Source organism: Paraphaeosphaeria sporulosa (genome assembly GCF_001642045.1).
Source record: "Paraphaeosphaeria sporulosa strain AP3s5-JAC2a unplaced genomic scaffold CC84scaffold_13, whole genome shotgun sequence".
Taxonomy (NCBI): Eukaryota; Fungi; Ascomycota; class Dothideomycetes; order Pleosporales; family Didymosphaeriaceae; genus Paraphaeosphaeria; species Paraphaeosphaeria sporulosa.
The window spans coordinates 897,656-915,649 of NW_017253372.1; the positions used below are offsets into that span (position 1 = coordinate 897,656).

A 17,994-nucleotide genomic window follows, 5' to 3' on the forward strand; every position below is an offset into this window, starting at 1 on the left:
GAGCACTCCTACACGCCGAGTATAGAGGCCCAAGCTTGACAGGTACAGCCTGTTTAGGAGCCAACTCTGTCCCTGTCAATGACAACACCCTGAAACAAGACAATTGGGATGCCTCCTTCGAGCACATGCTGCCAGCAGCGCGGCCTCTTCTTCTGCCGCTGATCTACACGCCGCCAACACAGTCTCTCGCCTCACTTCTCAAATAAACCCCTTCCCCGACTTGCAATAGGAAGCACGGTAACCAGATCGACACCGAGACCCTTTCGGCGTTTCTCCCCAGCAGAAACCTCGTCGACCAAGCGGGTCGGCAAGCCATTAAAGTGTCAGTGGGTATACCGCGCATCGTGAGGCTCCAACGCATACGATCGACAGAGTCCACCCTGGCATGTGAAGCTGGAAAGCAGCGATTCCCCCGCCTGTCACTCAGACGTGTTCAAACGCCTCAATCCCACGTTGAAGTACTGAGCCGTGTCTTCCACGTCTCCGTTTCGTGATGACGGCTGTGCCCAATGCAGCCGCCGGCGTCGCCACCAACCGGTGTCTTCTCGCGGCAGTCGTCGCAATCGCGCGTCGTCAACAGACAATCGCAGAAGGCAGGCCGATGAAACAGCGCGGCTGCGCAGGGATAGTGGCGTCATTGCAATTAAATACGTTGGTGAGGCGTGCCTCAGGCTGGGATGGCCAAGTTGCCTTTTTCTGCGGCGGAGTGCAACAGTGAGGGCTACGCCCTTTGTGTGCGCAGCGGTGATGTGCCGATCCAACATGTCTGCGGCGCACGTTCTAGATGCTACAGCTGGAGTCATAAGTGTTCTTGGTACTCGGTCGCTATCCCGTCACAGGCAGAAATATGATGACTCTTCAGAGGTACATGTCAATGCCGGAGAAGGAAGCGGCTATGCCGTCTTAGGCTGCGACATGCCCCGCCTTCCTGCTCACCTTCACCATCACTATAGCTCCAGTCTTATCCGGCTCGTTACCCACCCTCGATATCACCCCGAACCATCCCTCATGCAGTCATATGTGGCTTGCAGGCCGCACACTGCAATATTGCACGCCGGCGCAAATCTACGCGGGGGGCCTGGAACGGCAAAACTGGCGAGTGAGGTGGGTGGTGCGCGAGAGAGGCGCAGGCATGATTGGAGCGCGTGCTGGAGGGGTGCTCGTTTGGGCGATCAGGTTTTCAGGGCGCGCGTGAGCAGTGCGGGTGTGGAAGGGCTCGCTTGGGCGGGCCCGAGGGTGTGCAGGCAAGACATGTAAGGATTAGACCTGGGAGTCATGTTGACTGCGTGACTGGAGCGTTTGCGCAACAGCGCAAACGAAGCTCGAGGGCCAGGATGCGCCGGGCAAACAGGAGCTTCACTCAAGTCACGGTGTCACAGAGAAGTGAGAGGTTTGGAAGCGACGTCGTACAAGCAGTGTTTAGATTCTTGCTATTCTCAAGTGCAGTGGCCAACGTCATTGCTGACCTGCGTTCCTTCATCCCTCTCCTCAACACCCAGGTGGTGGAGGTCCCTTATCTTCATTCCTAGCGTAACCCAGTATATCAAACAGCAGACGCAATGCTTATTCCTGCAAGCAGAGCAAAACAAGGACTAAAGATCAGACTTGTTACATGCTGGCGATTCCGTTGAGCGGCATCGGTGCGTGCGGAGCTTGTCAGCTTCTGCGCAGCGTTCGGCGCGTGTGGTCGCGTTTCTGAGGCGATTTTGTTGGCATAATGTGCATGTATGTAAAAGCAGATGGCAGAGCATCAAAACACCATGATGTTTTCACCGGTAGTAGCCGGAGAGGCGGTGCTCGCGGCGGTCGCGTGGCGATGGTTCCCGAACTTCAATCTTATAGTTCTTCGCATTGCGGCGCTGGAGCTCAAGATCTTGCTCGTAGAGGGAACCACGCTTGGAAGAGGAGTTGTCGACCTCGACCGTGACCTTTTGCGTTTTCGGAGAAGAGGGCCAGTCAACAATCTCCCCGGATCGCGGTCTCGACTTGTGCTTGATCTCCTGGTCCACCTTGACAGAGTGCGAGCGCACTGGCATGCGGGCAGCAACATAGTAGGTGCGGTCCATCGAGACAAAAGGAGCGCGTGTTCGGTGACGGAGGCTTCGCTCAATGGCCTTAAGTAGGCTGCGGACTTGGGTATAGCCACTGGGTATCTCAATCTGGACGAGCTTGTTTTCTTCCTCGACGGTGCTGTACGTCTTGCCGTCTGCGCGCTGGTACAGGAACGAGGCCACATCCTGGGCGAGACGGTGGCCGATCTCGCAAAGCTGCTCGTGGTTGCGGTGGACCTCATAGGGATTGCGGCAGTAGGCACATTTCTGTGCGTGTGTCTCGAAGTGGTGAGCAGCCCATGACTCTTCAGTGTTCACGGGACGTGAGACGGCGGACACGGGGTCTCGCATGAAGCCCACGTTCCTCTCCTTCCTCGACCCCGATGAGGACTTGGAAGAGATGACGGCGGGCATGGTGTGTGTGCGAGAGATGGTGGCAGGCATGGTGGAGGATGGTCTCCGCTTCAAGATGGGTCGGAGTCGGGGAGTGAAAGTGATGGTGGTGTTGTTGCCGGAGGTGGCTGGAATGGTGTGGTCCTGGAGTGGACTCTGGATGCGAATACCAGAGTCCGATGTATCTTTGGATGGATGCTCGAGATGCTATGGGTGCGTTGGAACTGGAGAGAATTGCGGATGCGGAATGGGGAATATATATATGTTTCTGCACTTTGAGGCAGGGCATGGATTGCAGCCTGCGGAAAGGACAGGGGGGCCTGGCATGTGCATATCGCCGGCGCGGATCCAAAGGGCTCGGACTAGCGAGGGCGGTCAACACTAGCAGGCCAAGTAGTAGATGACGACAAGCAGTGCGTGCTGTCTGGGACCCCTCGCGCGCTGTGCTAGTGAATGTCTCTGGTTGCCACGCGAAGCTGTCAGAAGGCCGCCCACGCAGCGCCGTACTGCACCGCGCCACGGCTCCCATCATCGTCGTCGTCGTCGATGGCTATCTGGCAACATGTCGCGCGGCGAACCTGTTCGCAGGTGGCTCTTGGGGGCGCGCATCACGCCGCAAGGTGCATCAGGATGATCAGGGTGCCCGGAAAGAGAGGGGCTGCGCCTTAGGATGGCGCGAAGCGGAGAGTTAGCGCCTTTGCTGCCTACAATCGAAGGCACCAGCCACGCTGGATGCGGTTTGGGCATGTGTCTACTCCACCGCTTTGCGCAGGACGCGGCCATTCACCACCCACAGTGTCCGGCGCACTGCCACAGCTCCGTCGATGTCGTTTTGCACATTGGTATGAACGGTCAGCGCTCTTGTGCAATCTCCAGACACGAAGCGTTCGAGCTCGCGCGCGCTCCTCGACCACATGTGCGGCGCCAGCCCCAACGCAAAACACGCCCTCGCGCTGCGCCCTTCAGTCGTAGACGTGTTGTGTGCAATCACTTCCCGCCGAGACGACGTTGCCCTCGAGCCTGCAGTGTTGTCGCTTGTCAAGGCGGCATGGGGCCTTGCTCCTCTTGGTTGACCGGAAAACGGCCACATCGCCCACAGCCCATTCGTCAATTACACCCTGCCCGAAGCCCACGTTCGCGGCCGGCACAGCAGTTCGCGCGCCCTCCCGCTGAGCAGACAGCCGCCAGTTTGCGAGGCGACGTGTGCGCTGGGCTGAAGAAAAGTCTGGCGCACCGTGCTCGGCAGTCGCACGGCGTCCGCACCTCAACTTGGCTCCCCATCTGGGTCTTTTGATGGGGAACTGCCCGCACTGGTGAGTCAACTCTGCGTGTTGCGCAGCCATCACTGAGTGATGACTCCCATCAATCGCACCCAACATATCGGCCCGCCCCGCAATGTTACACCATTATTACTGTTTTTCGAGAAGCTGCGACCGCCTATGCCGACTCTCGCAGGTGACTGATGCCTCCACACTCTTGGCCACTTCGTCTTCCCTAGTGACCCCCTAGTGAGGCTCTGCGCACGTCACCTCTCATGATTGCGCGGATCAACGGGTGGATAGTTCGCGCTAATGCTCTCCGCACGAACGAACTCGATCGTCTTCACCGTCTCGTCGCCCTTGTCACAGCACGACTTGTGCGATAGCCACGCACTTGGCATATTTCTTTCCTCCACCTGCGGGCCAGACTGTGGCGTAGCATCAGGCCAAGCTGCCGATGAGCCGCGTATGTAGGGCACCGCATGTCCCAAAGCCTTGGGCTACGTACAAGATCGGCAATGTTTCAGTTGCCTTGTCCAAAATTCACGCTCAAGTTACGACTGTGGCCAGAACCCTCCGATCCAGCTACGTAGGCTTCGGACACCTGGGTGATCTCCCGTCTACACTCGCGTCTGACTGCTCAGCATCTATAACCGTCAGCAGCAAAGACTCCATGTGGTTTACTCTATATTGTTTCTAGCGCCACGCATTGCTAGCCTCGGCATTTGGATGTTGCAGGGTGCTCGTCATGGACTTTGGCCGCATTTTGGCCATACGTACGGTCACTACATTCGGAGCTGAGATCTAGGTAACGAGTGACTAAGCGTGAACAGCTGCCTCTCACCCACAACATCAGCGCTACCAGAGTGACCTCCTATCTCCGAGTGTGAGTAGAAATTTGCCTGAGATGAAGAATCGGCTATCGACAGCACTCCGCTATGGAACTTCCCCTGCCAAAGTTATCTTTTTCGTGGTCTCACAGAACTTTACGACTATGAGTATATTAGCTTACTGCTGTACCTTGACGATTCCTCACGTAGTCCGATGTAATGACGCAGCGCCTACATTCAAGCCATGAAGAATTTCCCACAAATCCCACAAATTCAGATGGTCCTGAGGGCAACCCAGGTTGCGTGGCGAGATGTTCAAAATGTCGGCGGCGCGTGTTCATCGGCGGTGAGCATGCCGCCTGTACGGTGAAGACGTGGACCGTACGAATCAGCTTGTCGTCTCTTTGATGCCCACCGGCAGCAGCTCACCTTGCTGGTGCCAGGGCACGTACCTTTGCCAGCAGGACGTTCGATCGCCTTGTCGCCTTACTTCCCAGGTTCGCGCGCAAAGCAACCCATAGACTTAGTTTCCCTGCTTTTCATTCTAGCCCGATACGCGAATACTATGCAACTGGCCAATACGTTGGAATCAGCTCAAGTAACGCCGTAGCTGTGTGATACACTCGCTTTCGTCTACCAAGATGCTTTCGTACTGTTCTGTAGATAGCACACCACAGGGCCACGCTTACATGCGATTATCCTCACGTGTCCAGGTGAGATTCCAGCTGCGTCTGCCCCAATATCGCTATTGTGCACGCAGTGCCACCAGACTTGATTGCTTCCGTGCACTGTCCAGGCTGCGTCGTGAAACAAACTCGGCGCTGTGGGTCTGAAACATCGTGATGAGCTTCCCACGACCCCAGCATAATACGACGACCAGCATTTCATTACCTCCCCGCTGCTCCTTTTCAATGTGCACCGCAACTGCAATACCTGTCGGGATCGGGCAGCGCTTACACCTGACAACGTTGCCGCGCGTGCACAGATCTCAGCCCGGTTCCGAATCAAGCATAGTACGATCTGTGCTCACCAAAGTTGTCAAACCTCACACCGCTTTTCACGCGTCCCGTCTTGCCAGCGGTTGGGAGCCGCAACTATTTCTGCGAACCCCAGCTGCCGTTCCTTCTTTTTTTTCTCTACAATAACTCCCTTCGTTCCTGCATTCGCATTTCCGCCCTCTCGGTTTTCTGGTTTCCAATTCCACTTTCTTCCCATCCTTGCAATCCAAGCACGTATATAAGCTCAGAACATGCCCCCCCGAAGCGTGTGCTTAAATGTCTTCACAACTAGTCTGGGCAGTGGCTCAGTGAAAAAAGAATCAGAAGTCGTTGTTCGCGAGACGAAGGCGGGAAATGGCGATGGAGCCGCTGAGGAGAGAGCAAGGCATGATAGTGTCCAGGAAGGTGCGTACTGCTTCACTCTCGGTATCTTCGCCACTCAATCGAAGCTGGGCGAGATATTATCGAGGCATGTCTCACATCGGTCGTCAGATTCTATCGCTACAAGCAAGCCATTCGCGCAAGCTTTCACCGCCGCCCACACCTCTCCTATTGCTTCTACTACCATCGATGTCGCCACCCTCCCCGCTGATATCAGAGGCATAGGTATGTGTACGCATGTCTTTTAGCGACCTCGAAATTCTCCGTTTCACGATGTGGTCTTTCCATCTACCCACAATTGGGGTGTGGATCCTTCGTTAGTCTACCGTTGTCCTGGACCAGCGGTGTGCAAGTTCAGCGCTAAGCAACGCCTCCATTCGCTCCGACAGGGGTCCAACGAACCACAACTCTGCACATTGTCGTTCCCTGTCCGCTTGACACGTTTTCCAAAACAATTACTGACCAATGACCAGTGAATCCGTTCTTTTCCACTGTCCTCCCGACAACTTGTTCCACCTGCACCAGACCGCCTCCTTCGGGTCACTCGCTCCTCCGCTGCTCGCGCTGTAAACGCGCCTACTATTGCTCCAGGACTTGCCAGAAACAAGCCTGGAAGACTCACAAAGCCGACTGCGATCCCACTTCTTCCCCGAGCCCTTACTCCGTTTTGGACACGCCGGACGTTTCCATGCCGGGCTCGCCTGCGACGGCTGCTGATGAACATCAATTCAATCTAGCCGCTCCAGTTGCGCGCGATGTGGCCAGCCAGTGCGGTGCTATTCAAGACGCTATGTACGGTCTCTCCACCACCGCACACTAAATTGTACAGTACGAACCTGTCGCTGTCCGAATACATTCTTTGTTACTCCCTGAGGGGTGCGCTGGACAGACTGCGCGGACACATCTTGACCACCAAGGCAGCTTCAGTTGTACAGGTGTTTGCACGAAAATACAAGTGCACGCTATCATGTGAATACCCAACGCGCGAGAGCGCAACATGACGAAATACAGAGGAATTACGGATCAATCTCATCTATTTGCAATTAGGCATTTACACGGTGCTGGAGGCGTTTTGTACATTTTAGACTAGGAAGCATTCAGTATGCAGCACAGGGACTCGGAGTCCATGAATCATGTTTACGACTTATGTTTTATTTTATACAACGTATAAGACCCGATTGACTTACGTCTCGCAGTACAAAGGTGCTACCCTCATGCTAATCACTTCCCAGGGACGCCACGTTCTAGGAGCGGTGTACAACGCAGTCACTAAACCCAAAACCAGAACGCCAATCGCATGTGTGCCTCGAACTCGGCCCCAAGCAATGCTCTATGTTTACTTCCTGTGTGTCCCGTTAGACTGCATCCTCCGCATCCACGTCCGCCGCCGGCCGCTCTTCCCCATCCAACAATGGGTCGTACTCATGCCTTTCGCTCCAAATCTTGACACTGATCTGCGGGAACGCCATGTGCTGGCACTGCGGACAATTGCTAGGGTACTGTGCACCCGGCGTGAAAGCATCGAGGACCTGCTTCACAACGAAGTATGCATACACGCCACTACGCAAGCGTCAGCAGGCATACTCCAATAGCAAAAATCACACCCACAGATTAAACAGCAAGAAAATCGTCCCATACGTCCCCAGGATAATGGCCGCAGCCTCGTAGTGCCACCTGCCCATGTTCACCCATCCAAAAATCAAACACACGAGCAGCGGCATCCCGCACAACATGTCGCACATCATGTGCAGTGGGCTGCCAGTGAGGCCGGCGGCCTGGCAGCCGCGTATTTTCTCATTTGCGAGGAGGATGGCCGAGTAAAGCGCGGAGAAGAAGAGGGGGAGGATGGAGATGGCGGGGTTCACGCGGGCGGAGACGATGCCGCAGATGAGGAGGAGGAGGAGGAGGAGGAGGAGGAGGAGGAAGGCTGGAGCGAAGGTGATAATGCTGAGAGCGCGCAGGGAGTGCGGCAGAGAGGTGGCTAGGATGCGGAGGTTGAGGATGGGGGACATGGGGCGTAGAGCATTTGTGTCGTGAAGGATGGCGGTCATAAAGAGGCAAGGCGGCAAGGCGTAGTGTGCGGAGATGCAATTAAATGGACTGTACGGTTGTAGTGTACATGTAGCGGGGGCACTTTTCAATACATGTACTTTACTACACACGCAAGGCAGCTATGCAGTCCCATCGTCTCTTCAAGCAATGCTTCCTTCGCTCGATGCGGTGGGCGCATGCTTATGCTGATCCGAAAGCTCCACAAATCTTGCGTGTATACTGCAAGGCTTACTTGGGGGTGTTACTGTTATTGTAGTGGCAAACGTAGCCCAGAAACTTTCCGGGACGCGGCGGGGGACGATCTTGCAGGAGGCCTGAGGCGATGCAGAGCTAGATCAGGCGTTATGGAAACGGCAATGCTTGGACCAATCAGGTAACCCGCTTCTGGAGTTTGGGAATGAAGATCTCGAACGATTTGCATGCGTAGCAAGTTGGAATTTGGGGGCATGACGCAGTTGTGTGGGGTGGTGGGTTGCTAGCGACATGCTTTGTACATGCCCAGTTCTGAACCTGTGTGCAACGAGCACCGTGGGTATCAAAATCTAACACGATCTCTTCGCAGGGTTTGCTTAAAGAAAATACAACTTGAAAGATTCAATCGAATTGATCTACGACACTTCAAGTGTGGAAAAAATTCTTCATTGTGGACCTGATCTGATCCAATAGTGTAGATCCCTCAACCATCAATCGTGCGGGAGCGTCCGAAAAAGTCCCACTTCTGGCTCTGCCATGGTACGTTAATGTTGTCCTCATCCTCCTGCAAGCTTTCGTGCTCTGATACTGCACATTGAGTCAAACCAGTAAACTCATCCATGCGGTGCAGGTCGATTGTCAAGAGACCGCAGGCTCTAATTGAATCCTTGAACCCCATTTCGGCCTGCGCAGTCTGTTGAGAAGACACCCTCTCGGGGAAATGGCTTGCCTTGAAAACCATCACCAAATGTCTCTCATGGTACAAGTCTAGCAGCGTATAGCTGCAACGGGAGAGTCGTTCCTTCCATACATCGTCATCGTGAAACAGGAGACAGCGGAGGCTGTCGCCCAACTGTTCATCAGTAAATTCGGTATGGAAGATGCTTTGATCGTTAAAGCGCGACGGCTGAGAAGCGTGTGATCTGCCATTGCAGATGACTTTGCATGCGAACTGGCCTGGATATCGGATGTTCAATCGCAGCAGAGGGAGGATGTCGATGTACTTGGGTCTTCGCCCTTCGGTGGCAGTGACTTCGATGTGAAGTTCCTCTGGAATGGGCATGTTGTAGACGAAGTCATCCTCCGAGATACCTTTGATCGATTCTTTAGGGTAGACCGGGATGTACTCCCTCCAACTTCCAACATTATCTAGGCGTTGGTGTCGAGCTTCAGGTACGCCGGCATCTATGAGAGTCCGAATCCAGGGTAGAAGGTCGTCGTACTGTATCTGGATGAGAGGGGCGGATTCGCAATGAATAGGTAGATACTCATGCCTGGATTTAAGAAAATGATTTAGTCGATGCAAAAGAGAATAGCAAGATCGAGTCGCATTCACCTTATCTGGCGACAGACCTGCGCGAGGCTAGGGTAAAATACCTCAGTGCACCCGCCGATATGTTTGATCTTTATTGTCTTGTTGCTACGGGGCGCTTTGGCGAGGTCGTATATGTGATTGCGCAGCTCTTAATTTGTTAGTGTAAGCTTCAAATCTTGAAGCGACTGTGCTTACCCCCAGGGAGCTCGAGAAATGGAAAATCCATTGAATTGCGTGGAGCTGTCAGTTTCTCGCATGCCGATAATATAGGTACTGAACTCGCGCGAGTCAAGAGTGTTTGCTGCCTGCACTCGCACCTAACGTGGTTAGTGTACAGCCCAGCACGCACGGTGGGGGCTGAGTGGCTTTGGGAACGGACCTCTGCATGTGACTGTCACGATGAGCACAGGTCTCGCGCTCTCTCTCTCTCTCTCTCTCTCTCTCGGTAATCAAACGCATTGGCCAATGCCAAAGCTTGGAGCTCGGCCACGTCCGTAGCGAAGCTGGATATTAGCGTTATAATAGTTTGAGTTGCACAAACAAATCAAAGCCGGGTTTCCCACGGATGAGAGATTTACGATCCGACAGTCCTAAGATTGTGGTTTAAGTAATATCAGCCGATGTATTATTTCATTGCGTGGCACTCATATTTTTGTCCGCTGTATAGTGTAGCGCGAGCCTAAGGAACCCTTCAACTCAGATCGTAACAGAAACTAAGTCTTCACGAAGTAAGTTTGCAGAATAGCAATAGCGGCACCGGGGATGATTCCCTGCTCTAGGCTGACAGAGGAAGAATATATGGAATTGGCCCAACCGGAATGATGTTCACACCCTTCGCGGCAGCATAGCCTGCTTTATACTGCACAGAGATCAGTGTAAGCACTCAATAGCATAATCGAACGCGGGGTGACTCACGAATTCAAAATGCGAGGTCTTCTTGAACGCGCCACCATTGGTCTTCTCTCCCTCGTCCCAATAGAGATTCCTCAGCCAATCGTGTATGTGCGGGTACTCGTATCTGATCATCTTCAAATTACAGCCCATAACTGGGTAATATGCGACATCAAATCGTATCATCGTCGTGTACAGGCGAATATCAGCCTCCGTAATATTCTCACCGAAGAGATAGGGCTGGTGGCCAGGCCGAGAAAGATGTTCCTCAACGCGATCGAGAGATCTGAACAATGGATACACATTGGCTTCATAGGCCTCTTGAGTGGTCGCGAAACCCGTTTTGTAGACACCGTTGTTGATTGTGTCATAAACCCATTGGTTCATTGCATCAATCTCGGAACGCAGCTGAGGTGGGTAAAGCCCCTCTGCACCCTTTGTCGACTCGCGTAAATGCTCTGGAAGAAACGCGTCAAACTCGGTGTACATCATCCGGATGATCTCGCTCGACTCGTTATTGACGATCTTCTCTGCTGCAATTCAGTATTTCCCATAATTTTATACCAGGTCGGATGCCTGGATGTACAGGTAATCGGTCAAATGGCCCACGAACCAAGTTTCTTATCCCATAATGTCGGCACCAAGTACCTTCCATCATACCCTGGCTCACTCTTTTCATATAGCTCTTTCAGATACTTGAACCCGTACAGTGGGTCTCTCTTCTCACCGCTGAAGCACCACAACATCTTATCATCCCTCTTCTCCGCATCATCAAGCACGATGAGCTGAATGACATCCCCCAAACCTTTCAAGGCTCGGGTAATGTACGTGCGATGCGCCCAAGGGCATCCCGCATGGATATACAATGCATAGCGACCCGACTCGGCAGGGAAAGCGGACGCCGGATCTGACAAGATCTGGTTTCGGAAGGCCGAGTCCTTGCGTCTGAAATGTCCGTCTTTGTCTGCGAATCCTTCGCGGGGTGTCTGAACGTCGTTAGACGTTGTAAAGCGGCACCCCGGCGCGGAATTGGCGCCGCGATCGGCCGAGGAAGCCGATCCCAATTGACAACACGCGAGACAGTCTGAAGCCCATTGACTATGCACTTACATTGTTGGAGGACATAATGCGCGTTCTTGGTTCGGAAACAGTGAGTCCGCAGAAAACAAGCGGGGCAATTGTTACTTATGGTATCTCAATCGGTGTCCCGGCAGCGCTTCCATCCGGACATTACTTGATTAGTGAGCACCATCAGCACTCGTCCTTACCCTCGTGATTCCACGCAAAACCACTACGAATCAGCTATCATGCAAGACTCGTCACGGGCATATCACGGTCTCCAAATCTCACCACTACTCGTGGAAGCAATGTGTTGCTCTCTCCGAAACACCAGTTACTGCCATATGAATTACTTAATCGATGCCTTTGTTTATTGATATCCAGGGCCAACAAACAGCATACGGTGCAGAAGGATAGGAAGTATTCAATATCAATACCAGTACTTCCATGACGTGGAGTGGACGGACTCAACCCGTTGCGTCCTAGGCTTATCAGCTCTCCGGGACTGGCCCTTCAGTAGCTTCATAAATGATGATCTACTGATAGACCGTAGCAAAGTGAGATTCTCTCATGGACTATTTGGCGAGTTCCGAGACTCCTCGTGGCTCTCCCTTACTTTCGATTTCTGCTTCCTCTTCTTTTGTTTTTTTCTTTATCTCCTTGCCAGACTTCTTGCCCCTCTTATGCCCGTCTGCATCACTTGGTGGAGCCAATCGTCTATTATATAACGGCTCGATAAATTGTACTTTTCGAATGCTTCGCTCCCCAGCCGGCTTTTCGACAGGCGGGCTAGGTGCAGATTCATCTAGCTCATGTTACTCGTCTACGACGAGAACTTTCATGACTCATTGATTGTGATAACATAGCTCCTTATTGCATAATTCACTATGATACCCAATATTTTATCACTTGGGCACCCATACTAAGTTAAAAGTGGGCCTAAAATTGTTAAAATAGGCGTACCATAGTGAATTGGCCTATAGGGAGTGACGTAGTAGCAATCTACGAGTCATAAATCGATATTGAAAGCCTCTAAACCATGGAAAAGGTGGTACAGAAACACATGGAGAGCACTGATAACAACGGCAAGCGCAAGATGACGCAATTAGAACGCCGTGACATTCGCTTCTCAGTATTGTGAGAATATTTTTCGCTTCAACACAAACTTCGGCCACAGGGTGGAATGGAAGATGATGACACGGGGACTATCCGATTATGGTTGATATACATGCATGCTGGGGTAAAGCATGCTACTGAAGGAATTAAAGAAGAGATGATGGAGGAGAACCCTGATATGAAGCCGAGGCCGATCACTGAAGAAGACGACGAGGAAAGCCTCTTCCATAGCCCTGGCGTGAAGGACACTGACATCACTCGCATCTGGCACATCATTATTGCTTTCATGTTTCACTTCTGCACGGCTTCTTCGAGAAGTGGGATGCGGAACACGTCGGCCTCTTGAGTGATAGCGTGGACGAAGATTTTGCCAGGCAACTAGCGTTCCCTTGCTACATGTTTGATCATGTGCAAGGCTTCTCTGCCGTCAAATAATGGCTCTCAGACAATTTCGTTGGTCATATTACCGAGAAGAGACTCTCTGGAATCAAGTACAAGCACATGCATCTTTGACCGCCGGACTTCGTAGGTGAGTGATCCGGTAATTGGGTCCGAATCCATTTCTTGTAACATCTTTAACTCCTTTGAAGGCCCGACGAACCACGCTCGCGGAAGTCTTAATACAGTCCTTCATAGCGGTATCTGGGACAAAGTTGGCCAAGTCCTCGAACGCAGCGAAGAGGAGTGTGGCTGCGCAGCATGGGCGTTTGTTTGCGGTCGTTACTTTGCGAAGCTGGTCAAGGTCGACGCGTATCCCCCCAACATGATTTTCCCGAAGAGTAGCATCAACATTATACTCTCTCATCTGGAAGACTTCAAGCTTGGCGGCAGTTGCCGTCTCCACTCATTCGACAGGACGCTTGCATCGAGCATGCGATTGATCGCACGACGAACAGTTTCGATGGATTGTGCATCAACGGCATGGAGATCAGCCGAACGAATCGTGACGGAGATTTCGATCATTGGAAGCAGCTCGGTAGCGATGCACATGGAAGGTTTGACCGCCAATGCCGGGTTCGCCATGTTCAGAAGACATGACAAATCAGCTGGTGTGGACGAGACGAGCATAGACGAAAGCTAATGAATGATCAAAACGTGAGGCATCAGAGGTTCAACTGCGAGGATGAGTGCATGGGCGTGCTCAAGTACCGGGCGAAGGTCGAGTGTCATGCGGAAAAGCGAGCCTTGCTCGATTTGATTACTGTGCACAAGCGATGCACATATCATGGAATTCTGTGACATATACGGTACATGGTACCCGGTATGGTCGATACACTGATGCGGTTGCAGAAGAATGCGCCAAATATGCCACACCATAGGAAGAGGGACCAGCGTTGTATTAGGCATAGTGCACTTCCAGTACGAGTTTCAAATCATTTCCTAATCTTTCACAAGATTGAGTGCCCTTCTCTTTAGTGACCGTTGAACGTTTGCATCGGATACTTGGGCCACCCATTCTCTCCGATCCGAGAAGTCTACCTTTTCGAGTGTAACCCTATAAAGCCATGTCAACTCAATCTCAATAGCCAATATCGCTTTGCGCACCATGTTGTTTTAAACCACAGTTTGTACCCGACAAACATTAACAGAAACGTCGGAATCGTGATATAACAGGCGATAAAGTTGCGCCAATCGAAGGGGTGCTTGAAAACAGTGTACCCTTGGATAAACAGGATGAAGACGTTAAAGGCAAAGTTAGCTCGATAAATCCAGATACTACCCCACGCTCGATACGGAAACGTCTTGAGTTCAACACCCTGCCTTTTTGCAGCCGCTCGGACTCGCAAGTGTGTGAAGATGATGCTGGCCCAGGCAATGTAAGCAGACGTGCCACCGACGCTTGTCATGTAGCTGAAAACTTGGCCGGCTGTGAGTGTTCGATTCATGAGGCATAAGAAGCCCCAGAAATTGGAAGTGACGATGGCGACCCATGGTACTAATTGGTCAGTAACTATCCAGCTACGCGCAGACGTCGGAGCAACAAACCTCCTCTAGAAGTGGTCTTTGAAAAAATCTTTGGAGCTCTATTCGTAAGTGCTAAAGAGTAAACGGTGCGCGACTGCACATACACCACTCCGTTCGCTGCCGATACGAAGGCGACCAGAATGAGTACATTCACGAAATGACCTGCGGACTTCCAGCCGTCTTTGACGAATCCTATTGTAAAGGGACTGGATGCAGTCTTGGAGCTCGCGCTCAGCAAGTCCGGTGAATCAGATGGACAGATCAAGCCTTGGAAGAGCGGCATTCCGATATAAACCACGAGGATACGATAGACGATTGAGTTGATTGCCTTTTGCACAAGTCAATAAAAGTTGGCCATAGTGATCAGAGTGGATACCATACCCTTGGCACATCCCTTTTCGGGTTCTTCGACTCGCCACCAGCGAGAGATATGATCTCAGTTCCAACGTAGTATGCTGCAGCCAGTACGAAAACCTGGCCAAAGCCATCGATTCCATTTATAATAGGACCTGTTAGACAGTCAATGGGCGCTTGTTGTACGTGCGGAGATGATACCTGTGGGCATTTTCCAATATTTGAACCCAGTATAGCCGCCACCGAATCCACCAGCATTGGACACTATGGAGAGGATGAACAACAAGATCAGGGATCCGAATTTGAACATTCCAAAGTAATACTCAATCTCGCCGTACACACGAACGCCCAGCAGGGTCATCACCGTAAAAACGACGAAAAAGATGATTGTCCATGCCCAAGATGGCACCTGTTCGTCGGAAACCCAGAACCTTAAGGTTAGAATGGCGGAGTTCCAGTCTGAAGGCGTTAGGCCAAACACCGATCTTCGAGGATCATACATACCAGACGCAAGGAAAACGCTCCACATAAGATAGTAGAGCCAGGACATAGAGAAGCTCAGTGCTGGGTCCACGAAGCGCCCTGCATGTTCGACGAAGCCTCCGTGGATGGGGAAAAGCGTCGTCATCTCTCCCACGCTCTGCATCAAAAACCACATTGAAATACCGACCACGAGGAAACCTAGGAGTGCCCCGAGAGGACCGGAGAGAAAAATGGCATAGCCGATGCCCCAGTACGTGCCGGGCCCGATAATACTCCCAAGGGCGATGATGACAAAATGCCGTCCCTTTAAACCACGACGGAGGCCGTCATCGAGAATGTCACCGGAGACATCTCGGATAGGCGCGTTGTTCTCTGAATCTTCTTCCGAGCCACCATAGTGGAACCCAGGTTTGGTTTGGACAATGTCGGCACGGTGAACGGGACTAGCTATGGTGTCAGCCATTGGGATTATGCAAGGACACTCCCAGTATGCAGTGCTCGTCGACGCGATACCTTCGAAATATGTAATCTGTGTCGCTGTGCTAGAGCCGGGAGAGCCATGGATAGGTTCATGACTCCTGTCGTCGCGATGCACGCCGTTTCTTGCAACATCGAGCTAGAACCTCTTAATGGATGCGAACTACTCTTTCTGTCTCTCACTGGTGCGAGCATGCGATACGCCTTCATCCGCAAGACCAGACAAGACCCACACACAAGGCTTAAAAATGTCTAGCGAGCGTTAGTCACGGCTTAGCCTGCAACGCAATTCCTGTGGAGATCACCTCACTCGACTTACACGACTCACACGAGCAACCCGAGATTTGGCTAACGACTCAAGTGGAACGCAGCTGGTCAGCGGATTCCGAAGCCGTGGGCCGGGGATAGAGTGGTGCATGCAAGACGTTATTTCAGCATTAAGTGTGCACAGCGACGAAGTCGGAGCCCGGCATACCGTGCACTCCAGCCAAAATATTCCAACTTACCCGTGACTCAGGATACACCTCGAGCGCTTCATCTCCTGGGGTTAGACCAGCAACTCCATCTAGAAAAAACATAGCAGCGCAACCATGTCTGGAGAATTGGAGATCACCAAGCCCCTCCGAAGGATCACCGATCCTAGTGACATTCCTAGGTTTGCCGCTCTTGTTGCAGCTGCGTTCTCTCAGGACGCACTCAATCGCTACTTGTTCATGGGCCGCGAGTCAAACCCTGAACATCCCAAAATACAAACGATTGAGTTCCGAGCGAAGTACTGGGAGGCGATCGTCCGGCCTCGTTTCGAAGGTGGAGCTATCCTGGTGGAGTCACTTGATTGGGCTGCCATCGGTTTGTGGTACGCAAATAGGCCTACGCTCGATCCATAGTCTGGTCTCACTTCTTTTCACAGGTTTCCTCCAGGTGTTGAGAAGAAGCCGAACCCTGCATCCACCCTATCAGAGGGTGTGGTCGAATATTTGACTTTTTTCAAAGCTCTTCGCGAGGAGAAACTGGGTACCCGTCCGCACTGGCATTTGAACGTCATCGGCAGAGATCCGGAAAGGACTGATAAAGGTGAGAAGATTACATGAGCCAAAGGTTTCTGAACTGATTCATTGCCAGGTGCTGTGACTTCCATATTTGAGCCTTTTTTGGCCGCAGCCAAAGCGAGCAATATCCCCATTTGGCTGGAATCAACAAATGCACATGCGAAAGGTATCTACGAGTACTTTGGATTCAAAGTTGTTGGGTCTACAAGGATCGGCAAAGGTATTGTTGGAAGTGATGGCTGGGCCAAGGAAGGAGGCGAAGGGGTGGAGTCATGGGGGATGATAGCAGGACTCGATGGATGGTAGCCCGATTAGACGACCCCAATTAAGTACTGGGTGTTATGAGCTCTAACTACCATCACAGCGTAGATCTCTTTTCCCGACCATGCCTCGTTATCTTCCACTGAAAACGGCCTGGCAGGCGCCACAGAGACGGCTGCATCGCACTCCAACATTATCATGGCTCGGAACGCTCGAATGCCTTGGGAATAACTTGCGAATAACTTGCGAATAACAGTTCGTGGTTAAATATGCATCCTAGTAGCAGGAATTTATAGGCATTTAACACAGCTGAAAAGCCAAAGTGAACATGTTATATTGTCTCCTGGCTTGATGTGGAGAGGAGATGGCCAAGAATATCTGATCATCGAAAAGTATAAATGGCTTGCCTTGGCTGGTCCACCAGACCACTGTGAATGACATTGATTTTCAGCTGCCCTCATGTTTACGTTTTCTATTTCGAAACTATTTCCCCGATACCGCTTGGTCGAGTGACCAGTGCCATTCACGATGAGGCTGAGACCTTACGGCCGTAAGAAACCCTCACTTGCGACTGGATCGCAAACACATAGGATCACAGTTCGTCCAAGCTTGTTTCAGAACAGAGCGGCCTCATCCTAGCATTCATTTGACGATATGCTGGCGTAGTACATAATTAGTATAGCGAAGGAATATTAGGCCCAGCGATTGCCACTAAGTAAAGGCACCGTAAGCGGGTCTACGGAAGAGAGAATGAGATATGGCCGATATAAGCAGTAATGCTCAATAAAAAAAAGTTGAATGCATTTTTTTTTATAAGTATACGTACAATCCACCAGTGAATTAGAGCTTGTATAGACTTGTTATCAGC

The 17,994-nt window shown here is 52.0% G+C and overlaps 10 protein-coding genes across 10 annotated transcripts; 5 read left to right on the plus strand and 5 right to left on the minus strand.

Moving 5' to 3' along the window:
- The first annotated feature begins 554 nt into the window (after window positions 1-554).
- Window positions 555-1,513, plus strand: CC84DRAFT_363635 (uncharacterized protein). The gene has a single exon (XM_018185926.1). It carries the CDS (start codon window positions 748-750, stop codon window positions 1,255-1,257), a length of 510 nt encoding a protein of 169 aa, XP_018030584.1. The 5' UTR covers window positions 555-747; the 3' UTR covers window positions 1,258-1,513.
- A 256-nt stretch (window positions 1,514-1,769) lies between these two features.
- CC84DRAFT_1103107 (uncharacterized protein) lies at window positions 1,770-2,465 on the minus strand (the record flags this gene model as incomplete). Its single annotated transcript, XM_018174996.1, has 1 exon — window positions 1,770-2,465. One exon carries the CDS (start codon window positions 2,463-2,465, stop codon window positions 1,770-1,772), a length of 696 nt encoding a protein of 231 aa, XP_018030585.1.
- Window positions 2,466-4,613: 2,148 nt separating this feature from the next.
- Window positions 4,614-5,037, plus strand: CC84DRAFT_1169051 (uncharacterized protein). The gene is made up of 2 exons (XM_018179557.1): window positions 4,614-4,695; window positions 4,769-5,037. Exons 1-2 carry the CDS (start codon window positions 4,642-4,644, stop codon window positions 4,901-4,903), a joined length of 189 nt encoding a protein of 62 aa, XP_018030586.1. The 5' UTR covers window positions 4,614-4,641; the 3' UTR covers window positions 4,904-5,037.
- Window positions 5,038-5,581: 544 nt separating this feature from the next.
- Window positions 5,582-7,089, plus strand: CC84DRAFT_1169052 (uncharacterized protein). Its single transcript, XM_018179558.1, has 3 exons — window positions 5,582-5,936; window positions 6,024-6,137; window positions 6,386-7,089. Exons 1-3 carry the CDS (start codon window positions 5,783-5,785, stop codon window positions 6,730-6,732), a joined length of 615 nt encoding a protein of 204 aa, XP_018030587.1. The 5' UTR covers window positions 5,582-5,782; the 3' UTR covers window positions 6,733-7,089.
- A 178-nt stretch (window positions 7,090-7,267) lies between these two features.
- On the minus strand, window positions 7,268-7,924 carry CC84DRAFT_1190926 (uncharacterized protein; the record flags this gene model as incomplete). The annotated part of the gene is made up of 2 exons (XM_018181152.1): window positions 7,268-7,472; window positions 7,521-7,924. 2 exons carry the CDS (start codon window positions 7,922-7,924, stop codon window positions 7,268-7,270), a joined length of 609 nt encoding a protein of 202 aa, XP_018030588.1.
- A 666-nt stretch (window positions 7,925-8,590) lies between these two features.
- On the minus strand, window positions 8,591-8,859 carry CC84DRAFT_1169053 (uncharacterized protein). Its single transcript, XM_018179559.1, has one exon. It carries the CDS (start codon window positions 8,833-8,835, stop codon window positions 8,641-8,643), a length of 195 nt encoding a protein of 64 aa, XP_018030589.1. The 5' UTR covers window positions 8,836-8,859; the 3' UTR covers window positions 8,591-8,640.
- Window positions 8,860-10,087: 1,228 nt separating this feature from the next.
- CC84DRAFT_1156334 (uncharacterized protein) lies at window positions 10,088-11,541 on the minus strand. Its single transcript, XM_018176970.1, has 4 exons — window positions 11,473-11,541; window positions 10,976-11,348; window positions 10,387-10,892; window positions 10,088-10,330 (listed from the first exon to the last, which is right to left on the minus strand). Exons 1-4 carry the CDS (start codon window positions 11,485-11,487, stop codon window positions 10,247-10,249), a joined length of 978 nt encoding a protein of 325 aa, XP_018030590.1. The 5' UTR covers window positions 11,488-11,541; the 3' UTR covers window positions 10,088-10,246.
- A 1,430-nt stretch (window positions 11,542-12,971) lies between these two features.
- CC84DRAFT_1181008 (uncharacterized protein) lies at window positions 12,972-13,618 on the plus strand (the record flags this gene model as incomplete). Its single annotated transcript, XM_018180524.1, has 2 exons — window positions 12,972-13,062; window positions 13,128-13,618. The coding sequence occupies 2 exons, from the start codon at window positions 12,972-12,974 to the stop codon at window positions 13,616-13,618; spliced, it is 582 nt and encodes a 193-aa protein (XP_018030591.1).
- Window positions 13,619-13,917: 299 nt separating this feature from the next.
- Window positions 13,918-15,802, minus strand: CC84DRAFT_1222521 (AAT family amino acid transporter, variant; the record flags this gene model as incomplete). Its single annotated transcript, XM_018183382.1, has 6 exons — window positions 13,918-14,032; window positions 14,083-14,473; window positions 14,524-14,830; window positions 14,884-15,011; window positions 15,058-15,315; window positions 15,361-15,802. The coding sequence occupies 6 exons, from the start codon at window positions 15,800-15,802 to the stop codon at window positions 13,918-13,920; spliced, it is 1,641 nt and encodes a 546-aa protein (XP_018030592.1).
- Window positions 15,803-16,113: 311 nt separating this feature from the next.
- CC84DRAFT_1156339 (uncharacterized protein) lies at window positions 16,114-17,412 on the plus strand. Its single transcript, XM_018176971.1, has 3 exons — window positions 16,114-16,672; window positions 16,727-16,890; window positions 16,939-17,412. Exons 1-3 carry the CDS (start codon window positions 16,407-16,409, stop codon window positions 17,169-17,171), a joined length of 663 nt encoding a protein of 220 aa, XP_018030593.1. The 5' UTR covers window positions 16,114-16,406; the 3' UTR covers window positions 17,172-17,412.
- Window positions 17,413-17,994: the final 582 nt, after the last annotated feature.